Source organism: Gorilla gorilla, chromosome 12 (genome assembly GCF_029281585.2).
Source record: "Gorilla gorilla gorilla isolate KB3781 chromosome 12, NHGRI_mGorGor1-v2.1_pri, whole genome shotgun sequence".
Taxonomy (NCBI): Eukaryota; Metazoa; Chordata; class Mammalia; order Primates; family Hominidae; genus Gorilla; species Gorilla gorilla.
Window position 1 is genome coordinate 65253020 of NC_073236.2, and position 15692 is coordinate 65268711.

At 53.7% G+C, this 15692-nt stretch overlaps 3 protein-coding genes across 9 annotated transcripts; 2 read left to right on the plus strand and 1 right to left on the minus strand.

The window, feature by feature from the left end:
- Positions 1 to 3: 3 nt before the first annotated feature.
- On the plus strand, positions 4 to 3153 carry AUP1 (AUP1 lipid droplet regulating VLDL assembly factor). Of its 7 annotated transcripts, none has more exons than XM_004029477.5 (12): positions 4 to 222; positions 303 to 440; positions 520 to 670; positions 869 to 1053; positions 1315 to 1387; positions 1483 to 1556; positions 1798 to 1864; positions 1966 to 2068; positions 2215 to 2334; positions 2442 to 2557; positions 2746 to 2864; positions 2969 to 3153. In XM_004029477.5, exons 1-12 carry the CDS (start codon positions 173 to 175, stop codon positions 3003 to 3005), a joined length of 1233 nt encoding a protein of 410 aa, XP_004029526.1. In that variant the 5' UTR covers positions 4 to 172; the 3' UTR covers positions 3006 to 3153. The 7 variants fall into 7 exon arrangements, with proteins under 7 accessions (XP_004029526.1, XP_018876431.3, XP_018876432.1 ...); XM_019020887.4 differs by having other exon boundaries at positions 93 to 222; positions 2412 to 2557; XM_019020886.4 differs by having other exon boundaries at positions 81 to 222; positions 303 to 670.
- Positions 3154 to 3234: 81 nt separating this feature from the next.
- DQX1 (DEAQ-box RNA dependent ATPase 1) lies at positions 3235 to 11704 on the plus strand. The gene is made up of 11 exons (XM_055378140.2): positions 3235 to 4337; positions 4616 to 4809; positions 5510 to 5894; positions 6277 to 6504; positions 6596 to 6695; positions 6800 to 6958; positions 7043 to 7234; positions 9745 to 9864; positions 10033 to 10223; positions 10549 to 10739; positions 11177 to 11704. The coding sequence occupies exons 1-11, from the start codon at positions 4032 to 4034 to the stop codon at positions 11331 to 11333; spliced, it is 2223 nt and encodes a 740-aa protein (XP_055234115.2). The 5' UTR covers positions 3235 to 4031; the 3' UTR covers positions 11334 to 11704.
- Positions 11705 to 12156: 452 nt separating this feature from the next.
- Positions 12157 to 15238, minus strand: TLX2 (T cell leukemia homeobox 2). The gene is made up of 3 exons (XM_004029473.5): positions 14585 to 15238; positions 13921 to 14158; positions 12157 to 13817 (listed from the first exon to the last, which is right to left on the minus strand). Exons 1-3 carry the CDS (start codon positions 14982 to 14984, stop codon positions 13601 to 13603), a joined length of 855 nt encoding a protein of 284 aa, XP_004029522.1. The 5' UTR covers positions 14985 to 15238; the 3' UTR covers positions 12157 to 13600.
- Between the last annotated feature and the right edge of the window lie 454 nt (positions 15239 to 15692).

A 15692-nucleotide genomic window follows, 5' to 3' on the forward strand; every position in this document is an offset into this window, starting at 1 on the left:
CCCAAGGGGCCGCGGGGTATGCTGGGACCGCTAGCCCTTCCGGCGCGCCTCAGGACTTCGGGTCCTCTCACCCCGGGCGGATGCCCAAAGACTCCGCCTTCCCAAGAGCCCCTGCGGCCGGGCGCGAAGATGGCGGCGGCGGCGACGGCCGGGCGCTCCTGAAGCAGCAGTTATGGAGCTTCCCTCAGGGCCGGGGCCGGAGCGGCTCTTTGACTCGCACCGGTAAGAGACCCGGCGGGAAGAGACCGATCCCCGCGTCCTCTCGGCCTTCGGCGCCTGACCACTTCGCCTCTCGCCCCCAGGCTCCCGGGTGACTGCTTCCTGCTGCTCGCGCTGCTGCTCTACGCGCCAGTCGGGTTCTGCCTCCTCGTCCTGCGCCTCTTTCTCGGGATCCACGTCTTCCTGGTCAGCTGCGCGCTGCCAGACAGCGTCCTTCGCAGGTTCCGACGCGGGCGTTCGGGGAGTGTCAGAGCTGGGTCTGGCCCGAGGCCACACAGTCACCACCTCCTGTGTCCCCAGATTCGTAGTGCGGACCATGTGTGCGGTGCTAGGGCTCGTGGCCCGGCAGGAGGACTCCGGACTCCGGGATCACAGTGTCAGGGTCCTCATTTCCAACCATGTGACACCTTTCGACCACAACATAGTCAATTTGCTTACCACCTGTAGCACCGTGAGTGAGAGCGAGGCCGAGAGCGCCACGGGGCGGTTCCCTGGGGCCCAGCTGAAGGCCCCGCTGTCCCCACTCGCGTTCCCCATGGAGGATACTGAGCCTTACCCCTAACCCCGATCCTCTACCCCACATGTCAGTTTTTTTTTTTTCATTTTCCTCAATATTTTTCTTCTTGCTTTCTCTTCTCCTGGTTCCCAGCCTCTACTCAATAGTCCCCCCAGCTTTGTGTGCTGGTCTCGGGGCTTCATGGAGATGAATGGGCGGGGGGAGTTGGTGGAGTCACTCAAGAGATTCTGTGCTTCCACGAGGCTTCCTCCCACTCCTCTGCTGCTATTCCCTGAGGAAGAGGCCACCAATGGCCGGGAGGGGCTCCTGCGCTTCAGGTGGGTTTAGCACAGGTATGGGGCGCCAGCTGGGTAGGTGGTCAAGCTTGTGGGCCCTTGAGTTTTTACAACTTTCTTCGGCCCTTAGCCCCCATCATCTCCAGTTCATTTCCTTTCTGTCCACTTTTAGTTCTTTCTCCTGAATCCCTTCATTCTTCAATTATGTGCTTGTAGAGTTTGACAGTTGCCTGTTATAAGGCAGGTGTGAGCTGCTGACTAGGCTGGCTGGATTCCCATCCTACTTTCTCCTTCCTCTTCTAGTTCCTGGCCATTTTCTATCCAAGATGTGGTACAACCTCTTACCCTGCAAGTTCAGAGACCCCTGGTCTCTGTGGTGAGTGTGTGTTGAACAGGGAATCTCTGGGGCTTGGAGGGGAAGTTTCCCATCCCTGGCCCTGGCTTAGGCCTCATTTCGTGCCCTCCCCTCAGACGGTGTCAGATGCCTCCTGGGTCTCAGAACTGCTGTGGTCACTTTTCGTCCCTTTCACGGTGTATCAAGTAAGGTATTAACTGTCCTCACATTTTGGTCGCTGGGGAGAGGCTCACCTCAAGGTCAAGGAATTAGTGGCCTCTGCCCTGTCCATTTGTAGATCTTTATATCAAGGTTCTACCACAGAGGCAACACAAAGTATTTACAGTATTTACTATTTTCCCACCCACCATGCAAAGAGGTACCAAAGTGGGGAATGGTGACAGCCTCTACCCTGGGTGCCTACAACATAGCCCTGGATTGTTTCTTTGCAGGTGGCTTCGTCCTGTTCATCGCCAACTAGGGGAAGCGAATGAGGAGTTTGCACTCCGTGTACAACAGGTGGTCGGGTGCACAGACAGGGTGGAGGCGGGGTCCCTGCTTAGGAGGAGAGGGAGGAAAGCTTGAGATCTTGACACTTCCAGTCTTCCAATTCTCCCTAGCTGGTGGCCAAGGAATTGGGCCAGACAGGGACACGGCTCACTCCAGCTGACAAAGCAGAGCACATGAAGCGACAAAGACACCCCAGATTGCGCCCCCAGTCAGGTATGTGGTCTCTATACATTACAGCTTTTGGGGTTTTTTTTTTTTCGGCCTACTGTGATTCCTCCCCTATTCCTGTGCTAGTTAGCCTCTCCTTCTAGTTCTCTACTTACCAGAATTTCTTTTTTCTTTTTTTCCTCTTTCCACAGCCCAGTCTTCTTTCCCTCCCTCCCCTGGTCCTTGTCCTGATGTGCAACTGGCAACTCTGGCTCAGAGAGTCAAGGAAGTTTTGCCCCATGTGCCATTGGGTGTCATCCAGAGAGACCTGGGTATGGGAAAGGGTGGCCCCACACTGGGAGATGGGCACAGGGAGGAACAGTGGGTTGTGAAGGAAGAAAGTAAGTAGGGAGTGGACTCCCTTCTCTTTTCTCCCCAGCCAAGACTGGCTGTGTAGACTTGACTATCACTAATCTGCTTGAGGGGGCCGTAGCTTTCATGCCTGAAGACATCACCAAGGGAACTCAGTCCCTACCCACAGCCTCTGCCTCCAAGGTGAGACCCAGGAAATGGTCAGATCCAAGTCTTGGGGTGAGTTGGGGGCAGGCTACGTACTCCCTTATCCCTGACCTTTCTTTTTTGATCCTGAGACCCTAGCATAGTGCCTCTCTTGCAAAGTAGGCATTCGATGCGTGTTTAATGATGATGACTCCGCAAGCCCTCTGACATTGTGATCACCTCAGTTTCCCAGCTCTGGCCCGGTGACCCCTCAGCCAACAGCCCTAACATTTGCCAAGTCTTCTTGGGCCCGGCAGGAGAGCCTGCAGGAGCGCAAGCAAGCACTATATGAATACGCAAGAAGGTGAGGGGGTTAGAGGACAATTAATAGGATGTGGCAAATTGGAGAATGGAATTATGGAGCTGCTATGGCAAAGCCTGAATAATATCTCTCCCTATGTCCCACAGGAGATTCACAGAGAGACGAGCCCAGGAGGCTGACTGAGCTCAAAGGAACAGGATGGCACCCAGAGCCGCAGGACGGAGACTGGGGGCAGCCCTCACCCAACTCACAACAGGCTGGATGGGTGGGTGGTAAAAAGGGAAGGATGAGGCTCCCCCAATGTCACATTAAATTCATGGTTTTCATTCAAGGCATCTGTTGTCTCTCTCAGTCTCAAAAGCCCTGTGAGTGGGTTCCTTATTCCTTGGCTGCGGGGGATGGGGGTGAGAATCTTCTTGTACATTTGAAGGGGGTAGTCAGACTGCAACTGTCTAAAATCACCTCCTCATGCCAAGTGATGAGTGATAAATTAAGGAAGTGTAACTGAACTGAAGACCCAGCTTGGGTGATCAGCCCAGGTTTTGGAGGAAGCTGCTGCAAAACTACAAGTCCCAGCATGCCTTTCACAAGCACACTACACATCATCTATAGAGTTTACACATGCTCAGTGTGGTAGCTGGAGCCTGTTTTCCATAGGTTCCTGACTAGGTTAAATAAGGTGGAGCAAATAGCCCCACCCCAAAAGCAGGCTTCAGGATTTGAAGTTTGAGCCCATCCCTGAGGTAGAGCCGGAATTTACCTTTGTACTTCACACGGTCAGGGTTGGTGGTGACTACGTGGGTCTGGAGCTGACTGCCGTCCTGACACGTCCTAGAGCTGCAAGCAGGTTTGAATCCAGGATCCCTGTGACTCTGCTGTTCCTCTCCCCACCCCCTATATTCTTTATCCTTTTCCCTTCAGGACTTTCCCACAGGTTACTAGGTCTCACATAATTTCTACTGCCCTTGAGGACCCCTGCCTAAGTAAGATTTCTACTACCTGCCAACAGGGTAATACTATCAGGTAGATTTCTACTACCTGACTATAGGGACTGTCGACTAACTCTCAGTAGCCCTTTATCAAAATACCTAGCACTGTTTCCTGGCAGGAAATGCTGGGAAGGGTGGGCCCCAGAGCATGATCAACTGAAGGTAGAGGTTAAGGTTAAGGTGGGAAGGTTAAGGTTAAGGTAGAGGTTAAGGTGGGAAGATGGTGTCGGTCACCAAATATGACCTTACTGGCTGCTCTGCCTTCTGCAGGTCCTGCCAGAGAGCCACCATGACCTCTCAGCCTCTCAGGCTAGCAGAAGAGTATGGCCCAAGTCCTGGGGAGTCTGAACTTGCTGTGAACCCCTTTGATGGGCTTCCCTTCTCTTCCCGCTACTATGAGCTGCTGAAGCAGCGCCAAGCCTTGCCCATCTGGGCTGCTCGCTTTACCTTCTTGGAGCAGTTGGAGAGTAACCCCACTGGAGTGGTGCTGGTGTCTGGGGAGCCTGGTTCTGGCAAGAGCACCCAGGTGTGGTGGGGGTTGTGGGGGCAGGCAGATTCTGGGAGTGGACAAAGGGAGGAGCTAGGGAATTGGCCTTTCCCTGGGCAAGGGGGGACTGGGCTGCGTGGGGTCATGAGGAAGGTGAACGAAGAGAGATGGGATGGGTTAGGTTGGCCCTGGAGGCTGGTGAAAGACCAGGGGACTCCCCAAATAAGGAAAGATTAAAGTGGCCATAGTTCCCTGAGCACTTCTGACTGAAGTCCTACATCTTCCTCACTGGCTCTCCTTGCCTACTTCTATCCCAGATCCCTCAGTGGTGTGCAGAGTTTGCGCTGGCCAGAGGGTTCCAGAAAGGACAGGTTACTGTTACTCAGCCCTACCCTCTTGCAGCCCGGAGCCTGGCTCTGCGGGTTGCTGATGAGATGGACTTGACCCTGGGTCATGAGGTTGGATACAGCATCCCCCAGGAGGACTGCACGGGGCCCAACACCCTGCTCAGGTGGGGGCCTCTGCAGGCCTTACCCGAATCTAATTCCCCTCATTCAGTAGAAACAAACCCATTCCTCTGGCATCTCACCATACCTTCCCTTAGCCCAACTCACTGTTTTTTATTTTATTTATTTTGGAGAAAGGGTCTCACTCTGTCACCCAGGCTGGAGTGCAGTGGTGCAATCACAACTCACTGCAGCCTCAACCTCCCGGGCTCAAGTGATCCTCCCACCTCAGCCTCCCAAGTAACTGGGAATACAGGCGCGCACCTCCACGCCTGGCTAATTTTTATATTTTTGCCATGTTGCCCAGGCTGGTCTCAAACTCCTGGGCTCAAGTGATCCGCCCACCTCGGTCTCCCAAAGTGTAAGGACTACAGGCATGAGCCACCGCGCCTGGCCCCAACTCACTCTAAATTGTGTGTGGTGCAATGGCTAAAGTAAGCCCTTGAATCCCAGCCAGGGGCCTCAGACATTCAGCCTCACCCTCATCAGAAAAATTTCACTTCCCAGCTGGCGTATATCTTGTGAACAAAGTGTTCTCAGCGGGGTTGTGGGGTCACAGTTATGGGTCTATAGGCTCAGGAAGTCATAGCATATTTTTCTGACCTTCAATATCAAAATATATGTCTCTTGGGGAGAAGATTCCCTGAGCTTGTGGGGCTGGTCAGTGTCCACACTGATTCCTCTGCCCACTACCAATGTCAACAGGTTCTGCTGGGACAGGCTGCTTCTGCAGGAGGTGGCCTCGACCCGAGGCACTGGAGCCTGGGGCGTGCTGGTACTAGATGAGGCTCAGGAGCGGTCGGTGGCATCAGATTCACTCCAGGGGCTACTGCAAGATGCCAGGCTGGAAAAACTTCCGGGGGACCTCAGAGTGGTTGTGGTTACTGACCCAGCCCTTGAACCTAAGCTCCGAGCTTTCTGGGGCAATCCTCCTATTGTGCATATACCCAGAGAGCCTGGTGAGAGACCTTCCCCCATCTACTGGGACACCATCCCACCTGATCGGGTGGAAGCTGCCTGCCAAGCAGTGCTTGAGTTGTGTCGGAAGGAGGCTCCAGGAGATGTGCTAGTGTTCCTGCCCAGTGAGGAGGTAAAAAAAACAAAAACAAAAACAAAACAGCCTGCAAAATGAGCCTGCAAAAGGAGGTACTCATCATCTTCCAGTCCTGAGGAATGGGAATGGGAGCAATGCCTGTTAGGAACAGTAGAGTTGCAGTATTTACTCTCCGTTGGGGTCCCAGAGAAAAACTTGAGGATTTCAGGGTAAAGAGGTTTACCACTCACTTTTTTATTCCCTTTAATGCAGAGATTTGTGATTCAGTGAACCCCTGAAATTATAAAACCTTCAACTTTATGAGTAATTTGCATTTTCTCAGAGTGAAGGGCCATAACTTTCAACAGTCTTTCAAAGGGATCTATGACCCCAAAAAACGTGAGAACTGCCCTAATGCCCCACCCACCCTTCTCCTCAGGAAATTTCCCTGTGCTGTGAATCCTTGTCCAGGGAGGTAAAGTCCTTGCTTCTCCAAGGGCTTCCACCACAAGTACTGCCCCTTCACCCAGACTGTGGACAAGCCGTTCAGGCTGTGTATGAGGACATGGATGCCCGAAAGGTTGTGGTCACTCACTGGCTGGCTGACTTCTCCTTCTCCCTCCCTTCCATCCAACATGTCATTGACTCAGGACTGGAGCTCCGAAGTGTGAGTGAGAGAGAGAGATAGCGGTGGGGTAGTAAAGACAGAAATGGCCCACTCTGATCTGTCTTGGCCTTGGTTGGGGGACGGGCAACAGGTTTACAATCCTAGGATCCGAGCAGAATTCCAAGTGTTGAGGCCAATCAGCAAGTGTCAGGCAGAGGCAAGACGACTGCGAGCAAGAGGGTTCCCACCAGGTAAGAGCCTTTGCCCTCACTGAAATAAAAAACCCAAGAGTCACCAACATGCAAGCCCTGAGAAATCTACAGTGGTCTTCTTTCCCAGGTCTTTTTCCCCTCAGGATCCTGCCTCTGCCTGTATCCTAAGTCCTTCTTAGAACTAGAAGCTCCACCATTGCCGCAACCCAGGGTGTGTGAGGAGAATCTGAGCTCCCTGGTGTTACTACTAAAAAGGAGACAGATTGCAGAGCCAGGGGAGTGTCACTTCCTGGACCAGCCTGGTGAGCACTTCTCCTGCCCAAGCACTGCCATCTGACCACCCAGTTCTGAAACTTCATATCCTGTAAGCCCTGTTTCCTCACCAGCTCCAGAAGCATTGATGCAAGCCCTGGAAGATTTAGACTATCTGGCAGCCCTGGATGATGATGGGGACCTGTCAGATCTGGGTGTCATACTATCAGAATTCCCTCTGGCCCCTGAGCTGGCCAAAGCCCTGCTGGCCTCATGCGAGTTTGACTGTGTGGACGAGATGCTCACCCTGGCTGCCATGCTCACAGGTATAAATCGCTGCTGTAAATCCATAGCTCTTGAAACCACTTCAGCCCTTCCTCTTGGGTTTTGGTGCTCCTGAGGCTAGCCCTTTCCTCTCTGCTCCAGTTGCCACCCCTCACAATGCCTAAAGAACCAGGCTTAGTCACCCATCTCCCTCTTGTCTCTTTAGCCTTTTTTCTCTGCTGGTTCTTGCCCTCAGCATGCTTAAATCTCTCCTAATCTGTTATTGCTAAAACTCACACACCCCTCTTCCTCAACCCTATCCTCCCCTTCAGCTATGCAGCATGATTTCTATCCTGTTCTAACTGGTGTATTGCTCACCCACTGCACTCCAGCTTCAGGTCTACCATGCCAGTGAAACAGCTTTCAATTCACCAGTGACCTTCCAGGTACCTAATCCAGTGGATACTTTTGAACCCTTATTCATGACCTTCTTTTGACACTTGAGATTGCTGACCACTCCACCTTGAAACTGCCTCCTCCCTAGGCCTCTGTAATGCTGCTCCTCATGGTTTTCATCCTACGTCTCTGGTCATCCCCTTTATCTTTTCCTTGAGCTCTTTGTCCTCTTCTTATCCATTGTAAGTTGGTCCTCAGGGTTCTATTCTTGCCTCTTTTGTCTTCTATTCCCTGAACTCTCTGAGCAAGTTTATCCACGCCCATGGTTTGAAGTGCTACCTTTAGCCTTAAAATTTCCAAACCTTGTGCCGTGTATCTCTCACCCAATACCATTCTTCGAATCTGAGAGACAGAGAGAGAGCGAGGGAGAGAGGCATGGGGAGAGGGGGAGAGAGGGAGAGGGAAAGAGGGGGAGAGAGGGAGAGGGAAAGAGAGGGAGAGAGAGAGAGCATACCCCAACTCCTGATGAACGTTTCTTTTTTTCTTTTTCTTTTTTTTTTTTTGAGACAAAGTCTCACTCTGTCACCCAGGCTGGAGTGCAATGGCATGATCTCGGCTCACTGCAACCTCTGTCTGCCTGGTTCAAGCAATTCTCGTGCCTCAGCCTCCCAAGTAGCTGGGACTACAGGCACGCACCACCATGCCCAGCTGATTCTTGTATTTTTAGTAGAGACGGGTTTTTGCCATGTTGGCCAAGCTGGTCTCAAAGTCCTGACCTCAGGTGATCCATCCACCTCAGCCTCCCAAACTGCTGGGATTACAGGCCTGAGCCTCGGCACCCAGCCCCTGATGGACATTTCTACCAGAATAGTTAACAGTACCTCAGCTCAGAACTGAACTCAAATGCTCTATTAAACCACTCCCTCACCACCATCACCACAAAATCTTTTCCTCTCTCTAGAGTCTTAGATTCAGATAATACTATTATCCCTGCTGCTCTGCTACCATCACTCTAGACCAGTCTTTCTCCAGGTTATTTCACTTTTATCTCCTAAATGTAAATATATATATAAATATATTCATCTGTCCTTCTCCATATTCACTTCCAGTGAATACGGTAGGTAGGATCTGCCAATGGTAGGTCCTCCTCATTGCTCAGCTGGATTTCCTCAGTAGCCTCCTAACTAGTAATGTGAACTTTTTCAGACACATGGACTCTCTTACTTAAAAACTCTTCTTAAGCCAGGCATGGTGGCTTGTGCCTGTAATCTCAGCATTTTGGGAGGCTGAGATGGGAGGATCACATGAGGTCAGGAGTTTGAGACCAGCCTGGGCAACATAGTGAGACCCTGTCTCTACAAAAACAAAAAATTAGCCAAGTGTGGTGGCATATGCCTGTAGTCTCAGCTACTGAAGAGACTGAGGTAGGAGGATCATTTAAGCCTGGGAGGTTGAGGCTGCAACAGGCCATAATCACGCCACTTCACTCCAGCCTGGGCAAGAGAGTGAGACCCTGTCTCAAACAAACAAACAACAACAACACAAAAAACCCACAACTGTTCCTCTACAGCTACTCTTTACCTTAAAGACAGTTCCTTTCCTCAGTACTCCAGCCTCTCATGACCTTACCTATACCTACCTCTCCAGCTTTATCTTCTGCCATTCTGCCACGTCATTTCATTCCCTCCACCCATACCAGATGGCTTGCAGTTCCCCAAATATGCTATATTATTAACTTACGTGCCATGCTGTTGCCACAGTCTAAAACATACTCCCTGCCCCGTCTCCACTCAGCTAATTCCTACTCAAATTTCAAATACTAGCCCAAGGGTCCTCATCGTTTTCTCTTACATCACTCACATCCTCACCACCTAAAGCCTGGATTAGGTATCCTTCTCTTTGTTTCCACAGTACCATATACAAACACCTATCATGCTTATCAAGTCTGCTTACCTGTTGGTCTCTCCCACCAGACTTGAAGCTCCTTGATGGCAGAGACTGTGTTTCATTTATTTATCCTCAATGTTTAATAAAGTGCATAGCATCTAGAGGTTATCTTTGTCTTTTGAATAAAGTTCCCAAAGGGACACTTCTGCCTTTTCAGCATTCTACCTGTACTACTATCCCTTCCCATTTCCCAAATGGCAGATTCTACCTTCCACTCTTCTGCCTCCAGCTGCCCCTGGGTTTACCCGTCCTCCACTCAGTGCAGAAGAAGCTGCCCTGCGTCGGGCCCTGGAACACATGGATGGTGACCACAGTTCTCTGATCCAGGTGTATGAAGCCTTTATACAAAGTGAGTTCTGCATCCTTTTATAGAATCCCAGATTTTCCAAAGAGGGGAAATTTTATGCAGCCAGCTGACAGATCTCTATGCTCAGAAAGAGGAGGCCCTTTGGCTGAGGGTTGGGTTATTTCAGGGGTCTCAAGGACTTTAGTTTAGCTGGTCCCTTTCCTCTCCTAGGTGGAGCAGATGAGGCTTGGTGCCAGGCTCGAGGTCTGAATTGGGCAGCATTGTGCCAAGCCCATAAACTTCGGGGAGAACTCCTAGAACTCATGCAACGAATTGAACTTCCCTTGTCCCTACCAGCCTTTGGCTCTGAGCAGAATCGCAGAGACCTTCAGAAAGCACTGGTGTCAGGATACTTTCTCAAGGTTAGAGGAAAGGGTGGGGGTGAGGGTGATCAAAGGAGCAAAAGGCAAAGAGAACAAATATTGGTAAGCCACTTTGAAATCAGGGTCCAGGTGGCCATTCAAAAGATTCTTTAGAACCAGAAAGGACTTTTCCCTTGAGGATTTGAGGTACAAGGGGCTATGGAAAATGCCATGAGGTATAGTAGAGACCAGACAACACCTAGAGGTAATGCTTTACTTTTCATGCTCTCATCACCCTTACTCTTTCTCAATCCCCTTTTATTTTTTTCTACTGCCTGCCTCTTCCCTTTTATTTATTCCGTCGATATTTCTGCCTTTCAATAAGGTGGCCAGAGACACAGACGGGACTGGAAATTACCTACTCCTAACCCATAAGCATGTGGCCCAGCTCTCCTCATACTGCTGCTACCGAAGCCGCAGAGCTCCTGCCAGACCCCCACCATGGGTGCTCTACCACAATTTCACCATATCCAAAGACAACTGCCTTTCCATTGTTTCTGAGATTCAACCACAGATGTGAGTTCCCTGACATCCCTCCTATACTGCCTATTCCTCTCCCTGGGGCCAAAATTATGGCTGGGGAGTTAGAGAGACAGAGGAAGGGATCTTAGTGGTTAGTAAAAACATGATCTGAGGAGACAGGATTTGTGGAAGGGCTGGTGAGAAGTTTAAAAGTCTGCATTATAAGAGAAGATGCACTTTTGGAGACCTAGGCAGGAGGAGTGCTTGAGGCTAGGAGTTTGAAACCACCCTGTAGTCCCAGCTACTTGGGAGATTGAAGTGGGAGGATTACTTGAGTCTAAGGCTAAGGATTATGGGAGTCTAAGGCTACAGTGAGTTATGATCATGCCACTGAACTCCAGCCCAGGCAACAGAGCGAGACCCTGTCTCTAAAAAGAGAGAGACAGAGAGAGAGAAGATGCAGATCATCTAATTATGACTCTCTCTATTAGGCTGGTGGAATTGGCCCCTCCATACTTCCTGAGTAACTTGCCTCCCAGTGAGAGCAGAGACCTTCTGAACCAGCTAAGGGAAGGAATGGCAGATTCTACAGCAGGGAGCAAATCATCCTCAGCCCAGGAGTTCAGAGATCCCTGTGTCCTGCAGTGACCTGCCTGCCTATGGAATGGAGCTGGGTTCATCTCATCACATTAGATTATCCCTCAGGGTGACACCAAAGCACCCAGACAGATTTAGAAGCCCAAAGTTTAGGGTCAAATGTAAACCCTGGAACCTGAGTCCCAAGAAATGGTAGACTGGGAATGGAAAGAATGGGGTAAACCACAGTCTACATAGGGAAGGACTCTTTCCTTAGCTTTCTCTTATTGATTGGAGAGGGACTGACATGCTCCTCATTCTCTCAACTTTGCCAAACCCATTCTTGTACTCCCTTGTGATCTATAAAAGATTTTTCTATGATGTCAAGTTTTAGTTTGGTCCTGCAGTGCCATATACAACATCCATAAATCAGTGATGATATTACAGTAAATACCCAGGGCCAGCTCCTCCAACGATATAGTCTCTAGCCTCTTCCCATCTCTAATCAGGCCTTCATGCTATGATCGACATAGTTGTCACTAGCACAGACATGAGTTGTCTGGCTACAGTTGGTCTCTAGCCTGGCCTCTCTTCCCTCTGTCACAGTGCACCAGCCTCCAGGGGACAAAGGATGGGGGTGCTAGAGGAATCAGACAAATTCTTCCCTTTCTTCCTCATACAGCTTAAATCCAATTCCTTTTTAAACCTTAAGGCTAACGCAACCATCCCCTAACTAGACTTTCTATTAACAAGCTTCCCAGCAGCCCAGACACACCCACAAGGGGAAGTCTTTCTAACAACTTCAGAGACATCATGCTTTCCTTTCTTTCTTCCTAGCTTCTCCTTCCTTCCCTTCCCCTTTTGTGCCCTCGGACTTTTTTTTTTTTTTTTTTTAGACGGAGTCTCGCTCTGTCACCCAGGCTGGAGTGCAGTAGTGCAATCTCAGCTCACTGCAACCTCCACCTCCCGGGTTCAAGCGATCCTCCTGCCTCAGCCTCCTGAGTAGCTGGGACTACAGGCATGTGCCACCATGCCCGGCTAATTTTTGTATTTTTAGTCGAGACAGGGTTGCACCGTGTTAGCCAGGATGGTCTCGATCTCCTGACCTTGTGATCCTCCCGCCTCGGCCCAAAGTGCTGGGATTACAGGCGTGAGCCACCGTGCCCCGCCTGCCCTTGGACTATTGACTTAGGTATTCTCCATCATCTTGCACATTGCAAACGTGGTTGTCGAATTTGGTGGAAAGGTTTAGTCCTTAGAACTCTGCTTTTCTCCTCAAGAGTTCCCTCCCTCAGAGGTTCTATCTGTTCTCATTCATTCTATCTAGGTCCACCTCTATGTGGATGTCAGCTGATCTCCCTCAAAGGCACTTCTCCAGGATTTATTCTCTCTAGGTATAACATTTAGTTTTGCCTATACAGTTAATTTTGCTCCAGTCTTCCCAATTTCCCTTTCATCATCCACAGCACCATTGATTTCCTGATGCTGCACATTTCCAGTCTTGGAATTACCTTTGATTCTTCTTAAGCTTGTCACTTCCAAATTATTTTCCAAATTCTCTTCACCCTAACTGCACTGGGCCCATTAACTTTGTCCACTGTTTCCTCCTCTCCCTTCTCTGTCCCTATGTGACACCACAGCCAGATTTTCTTTCTAGATTTTCTCTTTCGTTGGGTGTGTAAGTATCCGACTCGCCTCCTGCCCGGGCGTGTTGCCGGAGGATGTGGCCAGCAGGCTGAACACACATGACAACGTGAGGCTCAAAGTCAGGAAGGAATCCTTAGCGATTATTTTACAGTTGAGGGATGAGATGCCCGGGGTGGACAACCCTCTGGTTTCGGTCACAATCAGCCAGCCTCTCGCGCTCCAGCACCCCCTCTATTGCTTCGCCGTGGTCGGCGTCTTGTTTCCTTCACACCTTTGGTACAGACCCAGCCGGCACCGCGCGCAACGCCGCTAGAGCCCCTCAGAGCCCCAGCTCCCGACCACCCGCCGGAGAATTTCGAGTCCCTCAGGAAAGCAGCTCCCATTGGCCAGCCCGGCCCCCTCCCCGCACCTCATTGGCTACTGTCCTGCAGGTCCCGCCCTCTCGGCGCCTCAGGTTCCAGCGGCGGCGTAACGGCAGTGAAGTGAAAAATGGCGGGAAAGGCCGCCTCTGAGCTGGCCGTGCATCTGCGCAACGCTGGCTTGGGAGCCGGCCGGTGGTGGAGGAGCCCTCGACGACAGCCTCAAGGCCTGCCGCTCCTCACGCGCCCGGCTGCCACTAGACCATGGGCGCAGGCAGCCGCGCGCTCCACCGCTCCGGGCCCGGCGCTCCACGCCGATCGGACGGGCGTCGCTCACACCACCGAGGCGAGCCCGGACACTGAAGCCACTTTGTTGTCCTCGGCCCAGGGCTGCAGGTTCTGCAGCGCGAAGAGCGACGAGTTGTGCAGGCAGAGAGGGTCCGGGGGCAGCGGCGGCCGCAGCGGCCGTGGCAACGCGTCCTGCTGCAGGTGCAGGAGCAGCCGGCCCGCGCGGTGCCGCTCGGCCTCGCGCTCCTCCGCCGTCTGGCGCCTAAGGGAGGGAGACGCGGGGTCAGCGGGGCCGCCCGCCGCCTCGCTTCTCACCAGGCGCGGCTCGGGAACCCCAGTCCGCCCTCGCCCGCGCCGCGCCTCACCGCCACTTGGTGCGTCGGTTCTGGAACCACGTTTTGACCTGTGCGTCGGTCATGCGCAAGGCCTTGGCCAGCGCCGCCCTCTCCGCAGAGGCCAGGTACTTCTGGCGCAGGAAGCGCCGCTCCAACTCCAGCACCTGTGAGCGGGAGAAGGACGTGCGCGGCTTCTTCCGCTTCGGAGGGGTCCGGTTTTGGTAGGGGTGGCCTATGCGGCGCGTCCCAGAGAAGGGCGAGAGCGCAGCTACCGGGAGGAAGAAAGACCAGGGCAGGATTTGCTGGGTGGCCCGAGGTGCCACTGAGAAGGCCGCGCGGCTGTCCAGGCCGCAGAGCTCCCGCCCCCTGTCCTTACCCGGGCCCTAAGCATCAGCCGAGCCCTATAGCCAAGAAAGGCCCTTCCCCTGGGATGCGAGGGAGACGTCCCCTGTAACTTCACCCTCCCCTCCCCACGCGTGGACAGTGGGACTACAGAGGAGGGCGCGGGCACCGACGGCAGCTCCCTCCCCATCACCTCTCGGAGGCAGGACCCAGAGATTCGAGTTGGGGGAGGATCCCCTGGGAGGATCTAGTGGGAGGTGTGAAAGGGGTCCTTGAGTTGGAGCAGAAAGCTAAGAGATGAGGAGACGGGGTCAGAGTCGGGCGTGACGCTGGAGGGGTCAGACAACCTCACCCGTGAGCCGGTCCTTGGCAAAGCGGCGGCCGCTGTCCATCCAGGGGAAGGTGAGTCCCGCTAGGCCTCCGGCGCCGCCCAAACCCGAGGGCCCAGGCACTGCAGGCGCCCCTCCCGCGGGCGGCGGCACAGGCAGCGGGCGGTGCGCAGGGACGCGGATCACGCCGCCTGGGCCCACTCCGGAGCTGCCGGGCAGCGGGGCAAGTGAGCCGGCGGGACCGTAGCCCGAGGCTCCGTGGTATCCACCCGAGAACGCCCCACTCTCCCCATGACCCTGGCCCCCGCGACCCAGGCCTAGACCGCCCCCTGGGGTTTCGGGGCCGCTCAGGATCTGATCGATGCCGAAGCTGATTGGCTCGTGGTGTGGGAGGTTGTGTGGACCCAGCATCCCCGGCTCCATCGGTCTGGGCCGAGGAGAACCGCCGGAGGTTCGGTGGTTGGGGAGGATGCCTCAGGCAGCGCCAGAAGCCCAGCGGCGGCGCGCTCCGGAGAGTGGCCTCAGGGGCCCGCCGGGCTGGCCAAGGCAGGGCGCCGGGGTCCCCGAAACAGCAGCATCCCTGTGCACCCGGAGCAGCCGCGCCCGTGCCAGCCGCTGCCGGGCGTCAGCGCAGGGACTTGCATCCCGGGGGAGCACGGCCAGCTGGGGCCCCTGGAGCTTCCTTGCTGGCTCTTAAGCGCAAATAGACGCTGGGCGGCCGGCGCCCGCTGCCCAAGTCCCGGGTGGAGAGGGTTGGCCAGCTCCGGCTGGGGCAGTGACTGACGGATCGGCCCGGGTGGGTAGTGTGGGCTGGGGGTAGGGCAGGGGCGGGGCCCAGCAGTTAAAGGGGAAGGGACGCCTGTTTGCGCCAAGCGCAGGGGGAAGGCTGGCTGGCGGAGATGTGCGGGGCGGGGGACAGGGGGCCAGGGTGTTAGGAGCCAGGCTCAGCGCGGGAGGGGCCCGAGCATGGGCCGCTGAGTCAGCGGAGATGCTCACCGCGCCTCCATCCTTGCTGGCCTCCGCCTTTGGGCTGCCTCCGCCTCACCGGCTTCCTCCGCAGGTGCCTCCTCCCCCAGCCCCCACTCTTCGCCTCTCGATGGATCTTTCTGGCCAACTCCCGGATTCGTTGTG